The sequence below is a fragment of the Papio anubis genome, chromosome 20, assembly GCF_008728515.1.
Source record: "Papio anubis isolate 15944 chromosome 20, Panubis1.0, whole genome shotgun sequence".
In the NCBI taxonomy this organism is placed as follows: domain Eukaryota; kingdom Metazoa; phylum Chordata; class Mammalia; order Primates; family Cercopithecidae; genus Papio; species Papio anubis.
The window spans coordinates 23,465,893-23,488,533 of record NC_044995.1 but is presented as its reverse complement, the minus strand read 5'-3'; the positions used below and the strand labels follow the sequence as shown (position 1 = coordinate 23,488,533).

At 41.8% G+C, this 22,641-nt stretch overlaps 1 protein-coding gene across 6 annotated transcripts in view; it reads right to left on the bottom strand.

The window, feature by feature from the left end:
* The window catches only part of CEP89 (centrosomal protein 89), a 95,725-nt gene that overhangs the window by 12,621 nt on the left and 60,463 nt on the right, over positions 1 to 22,641 (bottom strand). For all 6 annotated transcript variants that reach the window (XM_031659689.1, XM_031659691.1, XM_031659690.1 and 3 more), the window contains 2 exons: positions 11,046 to 11,213; positions 9,660 to 9,801 (listed from right to left, as the gene is read on the bottom strand). In XM_031659689.1, the coding sequence (XP_031515549.1) occupies positions 9,660 to 9,801; positions 11,046 to 11,213 (310 nt within the window). The remainder of the gene's footprint in view (positions 1 to 9,659; positions 9,802 to 11,045; positions 11,214 to 22,641) is intronic.

Below are 22,641 nucleotides of genomic sequence, written 5' to 3'. Positions count from 1 at the left end.
ACACACACACACACTGGCAGAGGGCCTAATAATGACCCCAGAATGCCTTCCGGAGGCCTAGGGCTTGTCCCACCTCACCCACCACAGCCTATGCCTATGGACACCATTGAGGAAACTGAGAACAGGCCCACCTTGCCTGGCACTGCTCCCATAGTGCCCAAGCATGCCATCTGGGGGTCTGTGGATGTCTTCAGATTGTCAATCATCCCGGGTGCACATGCACATAACCAGGGGCCCAGAAACAGGCCCTGAAAAACTGCTGCTGGTACCCAAACACACTGTCCAGAGGTCTGGGGATTGCCCTGCTCCATTGACCACCTCTGGCATCTGAGCCTTCCTCCTGGGGGCCTGAGGACGGGTCCACCCACCACCACCACCACCATCCCTGGTATCCACCTGCACGTGCTACCTGGGGGCCTGCTTAGCTCACTGCAGCCACTACTAACAATAGTGAGTGCCACCTGGAAGCCCAAGGTAGTACTGTGCACTGAAGGAGAGGGAGATGACAGCCCAGACGGGATGGGTCTTGGTCGGGAGCCTGGAGAGGCTTCCCCGTGCGGGGAAAGGGTGAAAGATCGCCAGGGGTCCACATTCTCACTGCACACTCCTGTGATCCCAGCCCCAGGGGAGCCCCTCAACCCCTGCAGGCCCTAAGACTGGTGCAGGGTGCTCCCTGGAGTCTGTGTGACCCCACTCACACTATACATCCTGCATCCACAAATACCATCCACTATACATCCACAAATACCATCACTCACACTATACATCCTGCTCAGGGGCCCAAGGAATTGCCCACCCACTGGGCATATAGCTGCCACTAAGGCACCCAAGCAAGCCACTTGGAGGCCCAAGAATCGACGTGCCTGGACCTGCTAACATTGGTGCCTGTATGTACTACCCACAGGCTCATGACAGGTGTGCTTGGCTCACCCCCCAAGAGGACTGGTCCAATTGGAGTCCCATCCCCAGCAAAACCTCACCACAGCCTCTACTAACAACTGCAGACTAAGCCACTGAGGACATCACAGACACCACTGACACTGTTTCCAGCTGAGGTAATCATATGAGGACATGTATGCACACATCCAGAATCAAAGCTAATGTGGCTTAGCCAACCAACACCATAGACACATCTATAGGAAAAGGCTTCCCCTATGAAAGCCAATACAAAAAATCAGAAGAAGTGACTGTTACACTTGATTTGCAGAAATCAATGAAAGGACATAAGAAACATGAAACAGCAAGGCAATATGAAACCTCCAAAGGAATATAATAATTCTCCAACAACAGATTCCAACAACAACAACAAAAAACTTATGAAATGCCTGAAGGAGAATTAAAAATAATGATATTAAAGAAGCTCACTGAAATACAACAGAACACAAATAAACACTATAAAGAAACCAGAAAAACAATTTAGGATATAAATGAGGATTTCACCAAAGATAGATATAAAAAAGAACTAAACAGAAATCCTGGAACTGAAGAATTCAATGAATAAAATAAACAATACAATTGAGAGCTTCAACAATAGACTAGATCAAGCAAGAGAAAGAATTTCTTCTGCTTTTGAAATACTCAGTGAAATGAAAGAGAGGAGGAGAGAGACAGAGACTGAGAGAGAGAGAGAGAGAGAGACAAAGAGAAGGAGCAAAGGACAGAGAGAAGAATTTAAACAAAAAATGAAGCCTGCCTTCTGATGTTCCAAGGGGTGAAAAGGAGTTTAATGGCATAAAAATACCTATTCAACAAAGTAACAGTTGAAAACTTTCCAAGTCTAGCAAGAGATTTAGAAATCCAGACACACGAAGCTCATATTCCCAAAAAGGTCTTCTCCCCATGATATTACAGTCAAACCATCAAAAGCCAAACACAGAATTCTAAATATATATGTGTGTGTGTGTGTGTGTGTGTGTGTGTGTGTGTATAAAGTCTAGTTACATATGAGGAACTGTCATAAGACTAATGGCATGTGTCTTTTGTTTTTTCTTTTCTTTTCTTTTTTCTTTTTTTTTTTTTTTGAGATGGAGTCTTGCTCTGTCACCCAGGCTGGAGTGCAGTGGCATAATCTCAGCTCACTGTAGCCTCCGCCTCCTAGGTTCAAGCAATTCTCTGGCCTCAGCCCCTCAAGTAGCTGGGATTACAGGCATGCACCACCACGCCCAGCTAATTTTTGCATTTTTAGTGGAGACAGGGTTTTGCCATGTTGGCCAGGCTGGTCTTGAACTCCTGACCTCAGGTGATCTGCCCGTGTCAGCCTCCCAAAGTGCTGGGATTATAGGCGTGAGTCACTGTGCCCAGCTAATGGTGTATTTCTCAGAAGAAACTTTACAGGCCAGGAGAGAATGGGATGATATAGTCAAAGGAATGAAAGAAAAGAAAAAAAAAAAAAAAAAAAAAAAAACCTGTCAGCCAGCCAAGAATACTATACCAAGTAAAGTTATCCTTCATAAATGAAGAAGGAATAAAGACTTACAGATAAGCAAACACTGAGAGAATTTGTCACCACTAGACCCATCCTTCATGAAATGCTTAAGGGAGTCCTACAGCGGGAATTGAAAGGACAATACTTACTATCATGAAAACACATGAAATGATAAAACTAACTGGTAGAGCAAGCACACACGAACAAGGAAGAGAAAAGAACGCAAATGTTACCACTATAGAATGAGATAAATAAAAGGAACAAATGATACACAAAACAACCAGAAAACAATCAACAAAATAACAGGAATAAGTCCTTGCATATCGATAGTAACCTTGAAATGTAAATTAATTAAATTTTCCACTTAAAAGATACAGACTGGCTGAATGGATATTAGAAAAAAAATTTTTTAAAACATGATCCAACTATGTGCTGCCTACAAGAAACACGTTTCACTTGTAAAGATCCATACAGACTAAAAGTAAAGGGATGAAAAATATATTCCATGCAAAAGGAAACCAAAAACAAGCAGGAGTAGCTATACTTGCATCAAATAAAACAAACTTTAAGTCAAAAACTGTGAAAAGAAAGTCATATTATAATAATAAAGGGATAAATTCAATAAGAGGACACATTCTAAACATGTATGCACCCAACACCACAGCATCCAGGTATATAAAACAAGTATTATTAGATCTAAAAGGGGAGATAGACTACAATACAATAATAGTTGGGGACTTCACCACCCTGCTCTCAGCAATCAGGTCACCGAGACAGAAAACTAACAAAGAAACACTGAATTTAACTGCACTTTAGACGAAATGACCTAATAGACATTTACAAAACATTTATTTCATCCAATAACTGCAGAATACACATTCTTCTCATCAGCATATACAACATTCTCTAGTACACAATGTGTGTTAGGCCACAAAGCTCAACAAATTTAAAAATACTGACGTCATATCAAGTATCTTCTCAGACCATAGTGGACTAAAACTAGAAAGCAATAACAAGAGGAACTTTGGAAACTGTACAAACATATGAAAATTAAACAACATGTTCCTTAACAATGATTGGGTCAATGAAGAAATTAAGAAAGCTATCAAAAATTTCTTGAAACAAATGAAAACTGAAACACAACATACCAAACACAACATACCAAAGCCTATGGGATACAGCAAAAGCAATGCTAAGAGTGAAGTTTATAGCAATAAATGCCTGCATCACAAAAGTGGAAATATTTCAAATAACCTAATGATGTACCTCAAGGAACTAGATAAACAAGAACAAATAGAACCCAAAATGAGTAGAAAGAAAGAAAAAATAAAGATCAGAGCAGAACTAAGTGAGGCAGGGTGAAATGTTCTTATAGTCCCAGTGACGCAGGAGGCTGAGGGAGGAGGATTGCTTGAATCCAGACGTCCAAGGTCAGCCTGGGCAACATAGTGAAAAGCCACTGCTAATAAACTGAAAACCTAGAGAAAATGGATATACTGCTGGATAACATACAACCTACAGAGGCAGGATCAGTAAAGTTATGAGACCATACTGACTTGTCCTCTTTAGTGAAGCCCCGCGTGCTCCTTTCGCAGTGGGCTCCTTTCATGTGCACTCTTGTATGTCAGCACCTAACTCTTTTGCAAGATAAGTAGTCCCACAGGATCCCAGCCAACTACCAGGTGGTTACACGTTCCTGATACCCAATATGGCCTAGGAAAAAGAACAAAAATCCCTTAATCATAATGTAGCTTCCCCAATCTCCAGCCAATCAACACCAAAAGCCCAAGAAGCTATTAACTACCAATTCCTGCTTGGGCAGGGCTAAAGACTTCTCCAGGGTCCTGCATGCACAGCTAGGCACAAGATTTAGCTTAATTTAGCTTACAGCGACCTTTTCCTCATTTTAATGTAAAAAACACACCCTAGGTGGAGGTTTTAATGCTAATTATACATATGATACACGTTAGAGCATGTAGATGCTGAGTGCATGCACCAACCATAGGTCCACCTTTGCACACTTGACCTCATCAATACTTTATGAATATGCATGCACAGCTCCTGTAAAGGGCATTCCCTTAAAATATTAGGGTCTGTCTCTTCCGCTGTCCCTCAGAGTGACTTTTGCTTTGCAATAGACTTCTTCACCCGCTCTTACTTTGGACTAGCTCTCAAATTCTTTTGTGCAGTGAAGTCAAGAACCTGAACTTGCCCATTGACAACACTATCAAGATTGAATTAGGAAGAAAAAGAAAACTTGAACAGACCAATAACAAATAATGAGATTGAATCATTAATAAAAAGTTTCCCTTGGCCGGGCGCGGTGGCTCAAGCCTGTAATCCCAGCACTTTGGGAGGCCGAGACGGGCGGATCACAAGGTCAGGAGATCGAGACCATCCTGGCTAACCCGGTGAAACCCCGTCTCTACTAAAAAATACAAAAAACTAGCCGGGCGAGGTGGTGGGCGCCTGTAATCCCAGCTACTTGGGAGGCTGAGGCAGGAGAATGGCGTGAACCCGGGAGGCGGAGCCTGCAGTGAGCTGAGATCCGGCCACTGCACTCTAGCCTGGGCGACAGAGCGAGACTCCGTCTCAAAAAAAAAAAAAAAAAGTTTCCCAACAAAGAAAGTCCAGGACCAGATAGTTTTTCTGCCAAATTCTACAAACCTTACAAAGAAGAACTAATACAAATTCTCCTCAAACTATTCCAAAAAAATTGAAGAGGAAGGAATTCTATCTAATTCTTTGAGGCCAGTAATACCCTGATACCAAAACCAGACAAGGCCACAATAAAAAAAGAAAATTACAGGCCAATATCCTAATGAACACAGATGCAAAATCCTCAACAAAATATTAGCGAACCAAATTAAACAGCACATCAAAAAAATAGTATGCCATGATCAAGTGGGATCAAGAGATGCAAAGACAGTTCAACATACACAAATCAATAAACATGATAGATCACATCAGCAGAATGAAGGATAAAAACCATATGAGCACACCAACAGACACAGAAAAAAATTGGATAAAAATTCGACATCCCTTCATGATAAAGACACTTAATAAACTAGACATAGAAGGAACATACCTAACATATGAAAGGCCATATATGACAAACCCACAGCTAACATCATACCAAGTAGGGAAAAGCTAAAAGCCTTTCCTCTCAAAACTGAGACTAGTTAAGGATGCCTACTTTTACCACTCTTTCTCAGCACAGTACTGGAAGTCCTAGCGAGAGCAGTCAGGCAAGAGAAAGAAATACAAGTCATCCAAATTAGAAAAGAGGAAGTCAAATTGTTTCTCTTTGCCAATGACACGATCTCATATTTAGAAAAAACTAAAGACTTCACCAAACGACTCTTAGATCTGATAAAAAAAAAAGTTCAGTAAAGTTGCAGAACACAAAATCAACGTATAAAGGTCAGTAGTGTTTCTATACACCAATAATGAACTCCCTGAAAAAGAAACCAAGAAAGCAATTCCATTTGTAATAGCTACAAAAAAAAAATACCTAGAAATACATTTAACCAAGAAAGTTAAAGATTTCTACAAGGAAAACTACAAACGCTGATGAAAGACAATGAAGCTGACTCAAACTAATGGAAAAACATCCCATGATCATGGATTCAGAGAACTAACATCATTAAAACGACCAGACTCCCCAGAGCAATCAGCAGATTCGGTGCAATCCTTATCAAAACATCAGGGACAATTTTCACAGAAATAGAATGAACAATCCTACGTTATCACATATGGAACCAAAAAGGAGCCTGAAAAGGCAAACCAGTTCGGAGCAAAAAGAACAAAGCTGGAGGTATTACACTACCTGACTTCAAAATATATTACAAGTCTATAGTAACCAAAACAGCACAGTATCAGTACAAAATCAGACACCTTGGCCAATGGAACAGAATAGAGAACCCAGAAACAAACCCACATATTTACTGCCAACGGCTTTTCAACAAAGGCACCAAGAACATACACTGGGGAAAGGACACCCTCTTCAATACATGGTGCTGGGAAAATTGGACATCCATATACAGAAAAAGGAAACTAGATCTCTATTTCTCAACATATGCAAAAAATCCACTCACAATGGATTAAAGACTTAAATGTAAAACCTGAAACTCTACAACGACTAGAAGAAAACATAGAGGAAGCACTCCAGGACTTCAGGCAAAAATTTTATGGCTAAGACCCCAAAAGCACAGGCAACAAAAACAAAAACAGACAAATGGAACTATATTAAACTAAAAAGCTTCTGCACAGCAAAGGAAACAATCAATAGAATGAAGAGACAACCTGTTGAATAAGAGAAAATACTTGCAAAATATTCATTCAGCGAGAGACTAATACCCAGGATATACAAGGAACTCAATTTTCTCTCTCTCTCTCTCATTTTTTTAAGAAACACAACTCTTAATGGCAAACAAACAAATTCCATTAAAAAGTGGCAAAGGATCTAAATAGACATTCCTCAAAAGAAGACATACAAATGGGCAACAGGCATATGAAAAAAATGCTCAACATCACAAATCATCAGAGAAATGTAAATCAAAACCACAATATCATCTTACTCTAGTTAGAATGGCTATTACTAAAAAGACAAAAAATAACAGATGCCGACGTCAACCTAAAATAATCAAAAGGGTTAGAATCTAGTTTAAAGAGAGTTTATTCAAGCACAAAGTTTGACGACAGGCCACCCAGGAAGTAGATTCCAAAGAACACAAGTCTGTGTTCTGAAGTGTACAAGTTTGGGATCGCTAATAGGACCACATGTAGGAAAGCCTAACAGAATTTCAGTGTCTTTCTATGTAAGACTGAATGCATAGTTACAACAATCTAATTAGTTGAGGCAGTCTTTTTCTTTCAGGAAAGGTATATTTAACATTCCACATTGAAGATGTAACAGTCATGGGGTCATGGGTGCCATCTAGTCTTAGGTACAGAACAATAAAGGAAGCTGTTCATCTTTATAGATGAGTGACGGGAAGGAGGAGAAGGTCTGGTCTCTGGTCTCTCCTAGTCATTTACAAAACAACAGCAATGAGAAAGAGAACTCATCTATAAGAAGCAGAATAGCAAACAAGCAAACAAGCTACATCGCTCAGTCTCCAGGGCTTAACTTCCCCCTTCGCGTAATACATTTAGAGGGTCCTGAAATTTTTTTTCTTTTCTTTTTTAAAATTGAGACAGGGTCTTGTTCTATCACCCAGGCTGGAGTACAGTGGCATGATCAACCTCCTAGGCTCCTTCCTCAGCCTTGGAGGTTTCAGCCTACTGAGTAGCGGAACTACAGGTATGCACTACTATGCCTGGCTAAGTTTTTCGTTATTTGTAGAGACAGGTTCTCCCTATCTTGCCCACGCTGGTCTCAAACTCCTGGACTCAAGTGATCCTCATACACTGTTGGTGGGAATGTAAATTAGTACAGCCATTATGGAAAACAGTATGGAGGTTCCTCAAAAAACTAAAAATAATTACCAAACGATCGAGCAATCCAACTACTGGGTATTTATTCACAGGCAAGGAATTAAGTAAAGAAAATATGCTCTATTTACACAATGAAATATTATTTGGCCACATAAAAGAACAAAACCATGTCATCTACAGCAACATGGATGGAACTGGAGGCCATTATGTTAAGTAAAATAAGCAGACCCAGAAAGATAAATATGGCATGTACACACTCATATGTGGGGGCTAAAAAAGTTGACCTCAAGGAGGTAGAGATTATAATGATAGCTACCAAAGGCTAGGATGCATGCGGCTATGGGTGTGTTTGTGGGGGGCTGTGGGGGCAGGGGGCAGAATGAAGAGAGGTTGCTTAATAGGTATAAGCATACAGTTAGATAGACGAAATAAGTTCTAACGTTCCACAGCAGAGTAGGTTGACTAAAATTAACAACAATGTATTGTATATTTCAAAATAGCTAGCAATGAGGACTTGAAATATTCTCCACACACAGAAATGATAAATGCTCAGCCAGGCGCGGTGGCTCACACCTGTAATTCCAGCACTTTGGGAGGCCGAGGTGGGCAGATCTCTTGAGGCCAGGAGTTCAAGACCAGCCTGGCCGACGTGGCAAAACCTTGTCTCTACTAAAAATACAAAACTTAGCCAGGTGTGGTGGCATGCGCCTGTAATCCCAGCTACTCGGGAGGCTGAGGCACAAGAAAGTCTTGAACCCAGGAGGCGGAGGTTGCTGAGATCATGCCACTGCACTCCAGCCTGGATAACAGAGTGAGACTCCGTCTTCGAAAAAAAGATAAATGCTTGTGGTGATGGATAGCCCAAACACCTGACTTAATTGTTATGCATTCTATGCACGTTACAAAATATCACATGTACCTCCCCCATGTGTATGTAAATATATTTAAAATATTTTTTTAAATGTAAAAATATTATGCATTAATAAAAAGAATTGTTTAAAAAGAAAAAAATGATTTATAACATTTTTTGAGAATGGTATCTCAAGAGTGGTTTATTAGCATTTCTTTTTTTTTTTTTTTTTTTTTTAGGGACAGGGTCTTGCTCTGTTTACCAGGCTGCAGTCCAGTAGTACAGTCATAGCTCACTGCAGCCTTCAACTCCCACACTCAAATGAACCTCCTACCTCAGCTTCCTGAGTAGCTAAGACTACAGGTGCATGCCACCACGACCTGCTAATTTTTAAATTTTTTTGGTAGAGATGGGATCTTACTATGTTACCCAGGCTGGTCTTGAATTTCTGGGCTCAAATGATCCTCCTGCCTCAGCTTCCTGAGTAGCTGGTACTACAGGCACACAGCACCATGCCAGGGCAATACAGTTGAAATTTTAAAATACAGATGGTTCTTGATTTACAACAGGGCTACATCCTGATAAACCCATCATAAGTCGAACAAACTGTATATCAAAAATGCATTTAATCCTGGCATTACAGCAGACGGTTCCCAACTTATGATGGTTCAATCTACATTTTTTCAACTTTATAATGGTGTAAAAGCAATGGGCATTTAGTATAAATGGTAACTTCATTATAAGTTGTAAGGAGCTCCTCAATTTATAAGAAGATTACTTCCCAATAAATACGTCATGAAGTCGAAAATTCTTAGGTCAAACCTTCCATCGTAAGTCAGGGAGTGCCTGGATAAAGCTTTTAATAGATCACTTTTAAAAATACTCTTAAAATCACATTTGCATATTAACTTGCAGTTTATTTGATGTAACCTTCAGGAAACTTACCAAACACCTAAGACTGTCACGTTCCTGGGTTATATTTTCTGCCAGGCCAACAAGGTTTGCCAGGTACTGGTGAGCAGACATTTCGTTCCCCATGGCTTTTTCCACCTGCTTTTTGAGGACCTCAATCTTCTTTTGAGATTTCCTAGAGAGTTACCCCAAATGGTAGAATAAAAACCCATTAGTTTACATGGCTAGGGCATGGTGAATAACCGTATTACAAAAAAGGCAAGTATGGTAGCATTTCAATATTATTCTTCAGCAACCTAAATCTTCTATTAAGTTTCAAGGTGAGAAGAAGTAACTGAATTTGAAACCAAGCATAACTGGTGAGCCCAACTTAAGTTAATAAGAGGAGTTCCAAATGTCTAACCACGAATAGGCTCTACCATCCACGAATAGGCTTTTTTTTTTTTGAGACACAGTCTTGCTCTGTGGCCCAGGCTGGAGTGCAGTGGCATGATCATGGCTCACTGTAATCTCCACTTCCCAGGTTCAAGTGATTCTCATGCCTCAGCCTCCTGAGTAGTTGGGATTAGAGGCATGTGCCACCACACCCAGCTAATTTTCTGTATATATATATATATATATATTTTTTAAAGTAGCCAGGGTTTCTCTATGTTGGTCAGGCTGCTCTTGAACTCCTGACCTCAAGTGATCTGCCCATCTCATCCTCACGAAGTGCTGGGATTACAGGCATGAGCCACCGCACCTGGCCCATAGGCTCATTAAGTATTATTCTATTAACTATCTGGCTCATGTTCTAAAAGGCACTTTTGAAAAAAAGATCCAGAAATTCCAAAGTAGACTTTTAGGAAATGGTTAGGAAAGAGCTCCTAGAACTTTGAGTCTTAGGGTTATCATATGACTCTCAACCATATTTGAATTATAGACTTGAGAAATGTTGGTTAACACTGGTTAACAGAAACAATACTTATTATAGTCTGATATCCAGTAATTTCAAAACAGAAAAGTTTTATAGCGACTATTAGAAAAAGATTAAAATAAATGAAATAGAATATTCTTCATTTGTCTTTTTTCTTTTTTGAGACAGGGTCTCACTCTGTCGCCCAGGCTGGATTACAGTGGCGTGATCTCGGCTCGCCGCAACCTCCGCCTCCCAGGCTCAAATGATTCTCCTGCCTCAGCCTCCTGAGTAGCTGGGACTACAGGTGCATGCTACTACCGCCTGACTAATTTTTGTATTTTTAGTAGGGATGGGGTTTTGCCATGCTGGCCAGGCTGGTCTTGAACTTCTGACCTCAAATGATTCACCTGCCTCAGCCTCCCAAAGTGCTGGGATTACAGGAGTGAGCCACTGCACCCAACCCATTTGTCTTTTTTAACTATAGAAAATAAAAGCAACTTAAAGGAAAAAAAGATACAAACCTATTGATTTTCTGTGCTCGTTCAAGTTCGGCTTCCAGTGCTTTGTTCTGCTCTGTCAAGCTGTTCTTCTCTAACAGCAGGCTCTTCTTCTGCGCTTGCAGGACTGTCAGCTTCTCCATCAACTCCTCCATCTCAGCCCTTTCTTTCTCTTCTTCCTTCTGTAACTGGCTGAAGGACAAAAACATTACAGGCTTGTATTCAGCACAATGAAGCTAAAATGGGGCAGTCACACAATGAGGCAGATGAGTGATAACAGCCCAGCCCTCCAGTCTCTGGGTGGGTCACTTGGAAGGCCTCTGTGGAAACATCTGCCCATCCTGGGCCCTAGAGGACCTGGGACCAAGCTGCTAGACCACGGGAGAGAGGGCGTGGCTGGGCACACACTGTGTGTGTGTCTGTGTGGGACAGGGTCTCACTCTGTTGCCCAGGCTGAAGTGCAGTGGCACAATCACGGCTCACTGCAGCTTCGAACTTCTGGACTCAAGCGATCCTCCTACCTCAGCCTACCAAGTTGCTGAGACCACAGGCACACACAATGGCTAGCTAATTTTTGTATTTTTTGTAAAGATGAAGTCTCACTATGTTGCCCAGGCTGGTTTCGAACTCTTGGGCTCAAGTGATCCTCCTGCCTTAGCTTTCCAAAGAGCTGGGATTACAGGCATGAGCCACCACACCCAGCCACACACTTCTTTGATGGTGATGATCTAACCTAACCTCTTTTTCTCCCATGGTTTTGGCTTATGTCTCTGTCTCTCTCTGTCTCTCTTTCTGTCTCTGTGTGTGTGTGTGTGTGTGTGTGTACATGCTATTTCTTCCAGAAAAATCTAAGATAGCTCTATTTTTTACATGGTTATAAATGCCAGATTAAAAAAAAAACACTGCTAAAACAATTTTTTCCATAATAATGTAATTATAAATACATGTTTTTAAGACAAAAGAAACAAAGAACAAAGTGGCACTTATTTTGTTGAACACCCTTCTGTAACTGGCTGAAGGACAAAAACATTACAGGCTTGTATTCAGCACAATGAAGCTAAAATGGGACAGTCACACAATGAGGCAGATGGGTGTTACCGAATTTGCATAGAGAGTAACTGGGGATAGGGGCTGCATCCTCTACCAGCACAGCAGGAATACACAACAATGTATGATTTTAAGGTTTGTCAACTATAACTGTAAAAACATACAAAATCCAGGATTCATTTCTTTCACTGAAAATTTACGTAACTATTATTTTATTGGATAAATTGTTGAACTGGATGAACGATAAAAGGTTAAAGAAGAATGTTGAAAATACCAAGGCTTCTGCTTGCAGCCAAGATAGAGTTACAGAGACCAGATTTACCCCTCAGCTAGAAAACCAGGCCAAACAGAAGAAACCACAGTTTTCAGACTTTGGACAACAGGCGAGGCAGGACTGTGATCCCGAAGGGAAGGGAAAACAAGGTGAGTGCTGCAGCTGCTCCCGCCACCTTCCTGTCTGGCAGACACCTGCTGAGCCCAGGAGCCAGCGATCCAAGAGCAGGGAGGTCAAGGCAGCTGGAATCTCCAGGGCAGGGCAGAGGGCGTTTCACAGAGGGAGAAAGGGCTCTGGAGATCTTGAGGGGTCTTTGGCTGGGTACTGATCTGTCCGTGTGTAAGAGGAAACTGCCTAAAGCCGAGGAAAGAAACACTACAAACAGTAGGCAGAACAATTTCTGACACACACAAATAATGGGAAATAGTTCATGCACCCACCAGTCAGAATGGAAAGACCTTATAATAAAAGAGCTATTGGATAGAATCCTTAAAGGAGTGTTACTGTCTTAGTAGTGGGGCTAACTTAGCCCTAGACTAGAGGTTGCTTTGGGTCTACCCTAACAAAAGTCAGCTTTGAAAGAATCTAGCTTAGCCACATGCAGTGGCTCATGCCTGTAATCCTAGCACTTTGAGAGGCCAAGGTGGGAGGACTGCTCAAGCCCAGGACCTCAAGACCAGCCTGGGCAACATAACAAGACCCTGTTTCTACAAAAAAAAAAAAAAAAATTGAAAAAGAAAAAAAGAAAAGAAAGTAAAAAAATAAAGAATCCAACAATTATCTAGTGGCTTAAGTGTGCACCAGAATGAAATCTAACACTATTTAAAGCAATGCAATAAGTCTAACATCCTGCAACATAAAATCTACACCATCCAGCACCCAATCAAGCATGAGAATAGGCAATAAAATACGATCCATGATCAGGAGGGAAAAAAAATCAACAGAACAGATCCGGAAGTGAAAGAGATGATGGCATTGGCAAACAAACGTTTTTAGAAAAACATGCTCCTACATTTGAGAAAGAAGAGAAAAACAGCATGCTGGGGACAGAGATGGAGAATACAAAAAAAGACTCAAATGGATCTTTCTTACAGAGATGGGAAAAATCATTACGCGAAGTGAACAATATATTGGATGGGACTAACAGCAGATTAGATTGTAGAAGGATACAAGATTTGTGAAATTGAAGACATAGTAATAGACACTGTCTGATTGAAGCCCAGAGAGAAACAAGTGTGGGCAAAAAGTGAACAGAACAATCAACAGGACAACATCAAGCAGTCCAGGAGAGGTGAGAGGGAAAAACAGAAGAAAACGTTCAAGAAATAATAGCCAAAAGAGATTTCCAAACTTGATGAAAAATAAACACTGATAGCCCCAAGAAGCTGAATGAACTTCATGGAGAGTAAAGAAACCATGCTGCCCGGGTGTGGGGCCCACCACTGTAATCCCAGCACTTCAGGAGGCCAAGGCAGGAGGCTCCCTCAAGGCCAGGAGTTTGAGACCAGCCTGGGCAACATAATGAGACTCTGTCTCTACAAAAAAATTTAAAAATTAGCTGGGAGGGCCGGGCGCGGTGGCTCAAGCCTGTAATCCCAGCACTTTGGGAGGCCGAGACGGGCGGATCACGAGGTCAGGAGATCGAGACCATCCTGGCTAACACAGTGAAACCTCGTCTCTACTAAAAAATACAAAAAAAACTTAGCCGGGCGAGGTGGCAGGCGCCTGTAGTCCCAGCTACTCGGGAGGCTGAGGCAGGAGAATGGCGTGAACCTGGGAGGCGGAGCTTGCAGTGAGCTGAGATCCGGCCACTGCACTCCAGCCTGGGTGACAGAGCGAGACTCCGTCTCAAAAATAAAAAAAAAAAAAAAATTAGCTGGGAGCAGTGGCACATGACTGTAGTCCCAGCTACTTGAGAGGCTGAGGCAGGAGGATCACTTGAGCCCAGGAGGTCGAGGCTGGGGTAAGCAGTGATCATACCACTGCACTCTAGCCTGTCCAACAGAGCCAGACCCTGTATAAAAAAGGGTCTGAAAGAAAGAAAGAAACCATGCTAAGACATATCCCAGTTAAAATGCTGAAAACCAGTGACAATGAAAAATTCTTAAAAGAAGCCTCAGAGAAACGTTATCATCAGAAGAATACAGATAACTGTGACATCAGATTTTCATCATAAAATATGCAAGCCAAAAGCCTATGAACAGCCAGCATCTTTAAAACTGAATGGAAAAAAACCCACAAACTACCAAAAATCTGCCAGCTTGGAATTCTTCACCAAGTGAAATCATGTAATCAACAAAGTTTCATAATTTTCCCAACAGAAGTACTGTAAATCTTTTCACACCTATTTGTGAAGCTTTGTCAACGGTTCCTTCCTTCCTTCCTTCTTTTTCATTAAAAAAATTTTTTCTCATCATGATAGCCTATCATTACCTTAGTTTTCAAAATATCTTTTTTTTTTTAAATGGAGTCTTGCTGTTGCTGGGCTGCAGTGCAGTGCCACGATCTCCGCTCACTGCAACCTCCGCCTCCCAGGTTCAAGCGGTTCTCCTACCTCAGCCTCCCAAGTAGCTGGGATTACAGGTCTGCGCTACCACCCCCAGCTAATTTTTGTATTTTAAGTAGAGACAGGGTTTCACCGTGTTAGCCAAGATGGTCTTGATCTCTTGACCTCATGATCCGCTTGCCTCGGCCTCCCAAAGTGCTGGGATTACAGGCATGAGCCACTGTGCCCAGCCCCAAATACCATTTTCTACACGTTTTTTTCCTATAAAGAAATACAATTAATTTTTATAAATTTTCTGTTTTGAACAACTTTGCTAAAATCTCTTGCTATTTTTAATGATTTGTAGATTTGTTTTCTACAGATAGAATTATATCATTTATGAATAATGACACTCTTGTTTTCCCTTTTTCCAAACCTTCTAAGTTTTTCATGCCACGTGTGTCAGTTACCACTCGGTAGCCAGTGTTGTTAATGTTGTCAGAAATGGTGTCAGAGGACAACCTTGTATTGTTTCCAATCTCAATAGGAAAGCTTTCAACATTTCACCAATTGGTGTGATCTTTTTTGTAGTTTTATTTTTTAATAGAACTTTAGAATGTTAGAATTTAATAGAAGTTTTACATCTACATTCATAAGTGAAATGAAAAGCAATTTTCCTTTCTTATACTATCATTGTTGGGTTTTGGTATCAAGGTTATACTAACCTCATTAGATTAAGGAGCATTAATTCTTTTTCTGTTTCTAGAAAGGTTTATGTAAGACTGAAATTATTTCTTCCTTGAGTATTTGTAGAACTCTCTAGTGAAGGTATCTAGGCCTGGAGTTTTCAAGGGAAGATTTTTTAATTCAATTCTTTTAATGATTACAGGACTATTCAGGTATTCTTTTTCTTTTTGAGTCAGTTTTAAGGTAAGTTTTCAAGAATTTGACTATTTCATCTAAATTTTCAAATGTATTGACATAAATTATTTCTAGGTACACACAAATTTAAATTTGTATGAATTCTACTTGGTAAGTTGAGCCTTTTATCTTTATGAATCATCCTCTTTGCTTAGCATTTTTGTTTTGTTTGTTCTGTTTGAGACAGGGTCTCACTCTGTTGCCCGGGCTAGAGTGCAGTGGTGTGATCACTGCTCAGTTCAGCTTCAAACTCCTGGGCTCAAGTCATCCTCCTGCCTCAGCCTCCTGAGTAACCAGGATTACGGACAGTGAGCAATCACACCCAGTTAATTTTTAAATTTTTTGCAGAGACAAGGTCTCCCTATGTTACCCAGGCTGGTCTTGAACCTCTGGGCTGAGCTGCCAAGCCTGGCCTAAGTAGTATTTTTTACACTAACATCTACCTTGTTAGAGATTAAGATTTACCATCTCTGTTTTGGTTTGTACTTGAGAAGTACTGTTTTTCCTGCCCTTTTACTTTTGACCTTTCTCTATCCTTATGCTTGGGACATACATCTTAAAGACAACACAGCTGTGCTTTAGTTTACACAGTGACATTCTTTGTCTTTTAACTGGAGTATTTTGTCCATTTAGTGTATCTACTACTGGTATGTTTGGTTTTAAATCTACTTTTTACTTTTTGTAATCTAACGTTTTACTTTTTGTTTTCTATTCTCCCCTTGCCTATCTTTCACTTTCCTGCTCTTATTTGGATTATTTTTTAATGATTCTTTTTATCCCCATACTAGTTTAAAAGTTATATACATTGTTTCCAGAAATTTCATCATGCATATTTTCAAATTATAAAATTAGTCAACACTTTTATCCTCTTCTGAATGATATAAAGACTTTAGAACACAAACTCCATGTGCCTTGTGCCTGATTATATGTTGTTATTGTTGTGCCTTTTAATTTTATGTATTCTTAAATCCCCAAAGATATTACCATTTTAAAGACTCAATGTTCATTACATTTATCTATATATTTACCACTACCATTTACTTTCATTTTACTTTCTTCTTGCTTCTCAGGCATCCTGCCTGGAATCAACCATCTCCTCCTCAGGGGCCTCCCTTGAATACTGTATCTAAAGCAGTCCTCCTGATTGCAAGTCTCTCTCCATCTTATTATCCTCATATATAGATATATATATATAAATATTTATATATAAATACTAATATTTACTTATATAAATATATATACATATAATATATATATAAACAACATCTTTAAGAGTAAGAATTCTTAATTTTGGCTATTGTGTGTTTCAGTTATAAAAATTCTATTTGTTTCTTTTTCAAATCCACTATGTCATGTTTTGTAGTTCCCTGAAGAAATTTTGGAGCTTCTCTGTCTCAGACTCCTGGGCTCAAGAGATCCTCCCGCCCTGGCCTCCCAAAGTGCTGGGATCACAGGCGTGAGTCACTGCGCCCGGTCTCACCCCAGGACTTTCTTAAAACCCTTCCAGATGAAACAAAACACTTTTATGACCTGTGCTTTAAGGAATAAAGACCAGGGGCCAGGCGTGGTGGCTCATGCCTATAATCCCAGCACTTTGGGAGGCCAAGACAGGAGGGTCACTTGAGGCCAGGAGTCTGAGACCAACCTGGGCAACACAGCAAGACCCCACCTCTACAGAAATACTTAAAAATTAGCCCCTCAACTGATCCACCTGCCTCGGCCTCCCAAAGTGCTGGGATTACAGGCATCAGTCACTGTGCCCAGCCCCATTTTTCTTTTCTACTGTATTTTGACTGTACTTTTTCTGTTTAGGTATGTTTAGATACACGAATACTTACCATTGGTTTATAGTTGCCTGCAGTGTTCAGTACAGTGACATGCTGTGCAGGTGTGTAGCCTTGGAGCAAACAGCTCCAGCATCTAGCCCAGGTGTGCAGGAGGCTATGCCATGTGGCTTTGTGAGAGTACACTCTGTGATGCTCACACAATGACGAAATTACATAATGATGAGTTTCTCAGAACGTATCCCCATTAAGTGACACACGATTGTGTTCTGATAGCCCCCTAGATGTAAGTAAAGAAGGTATAAAAAGTTTAAAAAGAAGTCACTAATGGTGAAGGCAGGAGGAGAAATGACCATTTTAAAATAACAAAGATGCCACCAAATCCTTTTTTAGTGGAAATTGGAGAAAGACTTTTGTGGCTCAGAATGAACTGGTTGGGGAGGGAAAGCCTTATGGCGGCTTTGGCTCAGCGGCTTTGGGCACAGAGTTCACAGGTGGGTCGAGGGTAGAGGAATGAGAAGGATGGGGCCGGGGATGTGACCCTAATGGGCTCTCCCATGGAAGGGGCGGTGTTTGGAGAGAGAATATATAACATGGAGAGGGGCAGGAATTCATCAGAGCTAGAATATGTGGATTCCATGAAGAGCTAGTAGAAAAATAGACAAAATGAGGAGTAGGAAATTGAGTGTTTTTGTTTTGGCTACGGAAGCCAAGGACACCTTGGAGTGAGGCTCAAGGGAGCAGAAGTGCCCTCTGACAGCCTCCACTAGGCAGCCCCTTCCCATGCTGGCATCATAATAGAGACAGGCCACATGCAGAATATGTACTGATCTATCAGCAAAGCAGCTGCTGAACCAGCGCTCACACTGGGGGAATGTCTGGGGAGGAGTTTGGGAAAGGGTTATGCCTCAGGCAAAGGTGAGGTCGTGAGGACAAGATTTTTGTGCAGGGATAAAAAGGCTTATTGAACCTCTGCAGGGCAAGCCTTGAGGTGTGGCGTGTATGTGTTCTTTCGCCTACCCTGGTTGAAAGGAAGGCAAATAATGGGTATTTTGTCTTGCTTCCTCTGCCCATTGGCAACCCTGTGTGGAAGGAACAGTGACATGGGAAACGGCACAAGCTCGTGAGCTGTCAGTTGGCTTTGGGTTGGACTGGCGGTCACACCTGGAAGCAGAGATGGCTCTCTTTGCTTTTACTATTTTCTAGAAAGGCTGGGCTTACTCATGATGAAGGTGGGAGAAAAACAAGGTGTCAACCCACTTCTCTAAGGAAATTTAGCAAACTCTTTTGGGGAGAGCTAAAGATGTAGGGGGACAGGTTGTATCTACAAAGGGAAGCCTTTATCCTGGCTTTTGGGAGACTTGCATCCTAAAGTGAAGCTGACCATTGCATGCACCTTATCTATATACACGAGGCCTGCTCAGCAGCCAGGGAGATGCCTGCACAGGGAACCACCAGGGCAGAAAATCCCTCAACTGACACAGTATACACCAAGTACCAGTAGTTCCTCTTCCTAAAATCAGAACAGATGACTAGATGTGAACAAGCAGCAAGGATCATTAGGTGTGGTGAAAGAAATTGCAACATGAAAGAGAGATCCAGATAAGCAGAGAAGCTCAAGGGAAACTGAATTAACACAGAGGACTAAGGAGGCTTTAAAAGAACAAAATGCCATGAGAAAAGAAAGTATAGCCACTAAATAAAAGCCAGACTAAACATGATTACCAGAATTATAAAAATATCACAAGGGCTGAAAGATATATTTGAGGAACCTCTCAGAACCAAGGAAACAAACGATTGGGAAATGGAGATAAAAGGTACTAGAAGTGGACAACCCATCCAGGAGGTCCAGCCTTAGATCATCAGGAACCTCAGAAGGATACGAGAGACAGCAGAAATGCTGAAGGGCATTTGCAGACCTCTGAAGACCTTGGTGGATTCACTGCAGAGGTACCCACTGCAGCAAATGAAAAAAAGACCCCCACACCTACACATATCCTAATGAAATATCAGTCAATCAAGATTGATGAGATAGGCCAGGCGCAGTGGCTCACCCTGTAATCCCAGCACTTTGGGAGGCTGAGGCGGGCAGAATGCTTGAGGCCAGGAGTTCAAGACCAGCCTGTCCAACATGGTGAAACCCCATCTCTACTAAAAATACAAAAATTAGCCAAGCATAGTGGCACACTCCTATAATCCCAGCTACTCAGGTGGCTGAGGCACGAGAATTGCTTGAACCCAGAAGGCAGAGGTTGTAGTGAGCCGAGATCGTGCCACTGCACTGCTCCAGCCCCTGGGTGACAGAGCGAGACTCTGCCTCAAAAAAAAAAAAGAAAGAAAGAAAGAAAGATAAAAATGGTGTACCTATACAGGGCACTTATCATGAATGGAGCTTGCAGGACTGGAAGAAGTTGCTCTGGGTGAGTCAGTGAGTGATGAGTGAATGTGAAGGCCGAGGACATGACTATACACTCTCGTAGACTAAATACTGTACGATTAGGCTACATTTAAATTATTTTTAAAATTTTTTCTTCAATAATAGATTAATTTTAGTATACTGTAACTTTTTACTTTACAAACTTTTTAATTTTTTAACTTTTTGACTTTTTTATAACACAGTTTAAAACACACATTGTACAGCTGTACAAAAATATTTTCTACTTTTATATTCTTACTCTCAAGCTTTTTTCTATTAAGAAAATTTTTGGCCGGGCGCAGTGGCTCAAGCCTGTAATCCCAGCACTTTGGGAGGCCGAGACGGGCGGATCACGAGGTCAGGAGATCGAGACCATCCTGGCTAACACGGTGAAACCCCATCTCTACTAAAAATTACAAAAAACTAGCCGGGCGAGGTGGCGGGTGCCTGTAGTCCCAGCTACTCGGGAGGCTGAGGCAGGAGAATGGCATGAACCCGGGAGGCGGAGCTTGCAGTGAGCCGAGATCCGGCCACTGCACTCCAGCCTGGGTGACAGAGCAAGACTCCGTCTCAAAAAAAAAAAAAAAGAAAATTTTTAAAACTTTCTAGACGTTCTTTAAAAAAATGAAGAACAAATGCCACAGGAGTCTAGGCCTGCAGAGGGGCAGGATGATCAATATCACTGTCCTCCACCTCCATGTCTCATCCCACTGGAAAATCTTCAGGGGCAGTAACGTGCATGGAGCTTTCACCTCCTGTGATAACGATGCCTGCTCTGGACACCTCCTGAAGGAACCGCCTGAGCCTGTTTTACAGTTAACTTTATTTTTTCGTAAGTAGAAGGAGTACATTCTAAAATAACAATAAAAAGTAGGGCAAATACATAAACCAGTAACATAGTCACTCATTATCATTATCAAGTATTATACACCATCCATTACTGCACGTGCTAGGCTTTCACAGGATTGGCAGTGCAGTAGGTTTGTTTATACCAGCATCACCACAGACACAAGAGTAACGCATTGCTCTATGATGTTACAATGGCTATGACATCACTAAGTGATAGGAATTTTTTGGCCCCATTATAATTGTATGGGACCACTGTTGTATATGTGGTCCACTGTTGACTGAAGCATTGTTATGTGGTACATGACTGTATGTTTATGTAGTTATGACACAGCCACAAAAACACGTCGGTCGCTGGAGCAGATGTTTGAGAAACATAAAATTATAAAGATGAACATGATTTCAAAAATATTTCCTTGGCCGGGCGCAGTGGCTCAAGCCTGTAATCCCAGCACTTTGGGAGGCCGAGACGGGTGGATCACGAGGTCAGGAGATCGAGACCATCCTGGCTAACATGGTGAAAGCCCGTCTCTACTAAAAAAAAAAAAAAATACAAAAAACTAGCTGGGCGTGGTGGCGGGCGCCTATAGTCCCAGCACTCAGGGGGGCTGAGGCAGGAGAATGGCGTAAACCCGGGAGGCGGAGCTTGCAGTGAGCTGAGATCTGGCCACTGCACTCCAGCGTGGGAAAAAAAAAAAAAAAAAAAAAAAAAAAAAAAAAAATTTCCTTCCTCTATTGCAATAGAAAAGCACATGTCTGGAGACATATGGTGGCTCACGCCTGGAATCTCAGCACTTTGGAAGGCCAGTTCAACATCAACCTGGGCAACATGGTGAAACCCCATCTAATAAAAATACAAAAAATAGCCAGGAGCTATGGCACGTGCCTGTGGTCCCAGCTACTTAGGAGGCTGAAATGGAGGTTGGCTTGAGCCCAGGAGGTGGGGGTTGCAGTGAGCCAAGATCACACCACTGCACTCCAGCCTGGGTGACAGGGGGAGATCTCATCTCAAAAAAGCAAAGCAAAGCACGAGTCTGGCCCAGTCAGCATGTAATAGTAGAGTCAAAACCACTGGGCTCCGGTAGTTGGAATCACCAGCATTTACTAAAGCACCAAGCTTCACATGCACTAGCTCATTTGTTGCCCCACACCAACGCTACGGAGGGAGAAGGAGGAGCTGGAGAGAAACAGACGTCAATAGGTGTATTCAGTCAACCATTTTGAACTGAACGACTCACCGTTTAAAACATTTTTCCCTCTTATTACAAAAGTGAATAGGACACTTGGAAATATAAAAACATACAAGAGGCCAGGCTGGTGGCTCATGCCTGTAATCCCAGCACTTTGGGAGGCCTAGGCAGGCAGATCACTTAAGGCCAGGAGTTCAGGACCAGCCTGGCCAACAAAATACAAAACTAGCTAGATGTGGTGGTACATGCCTGTAATCCCAGCTATAAGCAGGGCTGAGGCACGAGAATCGCTTGAATCTGGGAGGTGGAGGTTGCGGTGAGCCAAGATCGCGCCACTGCACTCCAGCCCGGGTGACAGAACAAGACTCTGTCTCAAAAAAAAAAGGAAAAAAAAAATTAAAATTACTCATTGTGATGGTTAATTTTATGTGTCACCTTGGCTCAGCTGTGGTGCCCAGTTGTTAGATCAAACACTAGACTTTGCCGTGAAGTATTTTGTTGATGTCATTAACATTTACGGGCCGGGCACGGTGGCTCATGCCTGTAATCCCAGCACTTTGGGAGGCCGAGGCGGGTGGATCACGAGGTCAGCAGATCGAGACCATCCTGGCTAACACAGTGAAACCCCGTCTCTACTAAAAATGCAAAAAATTAGCC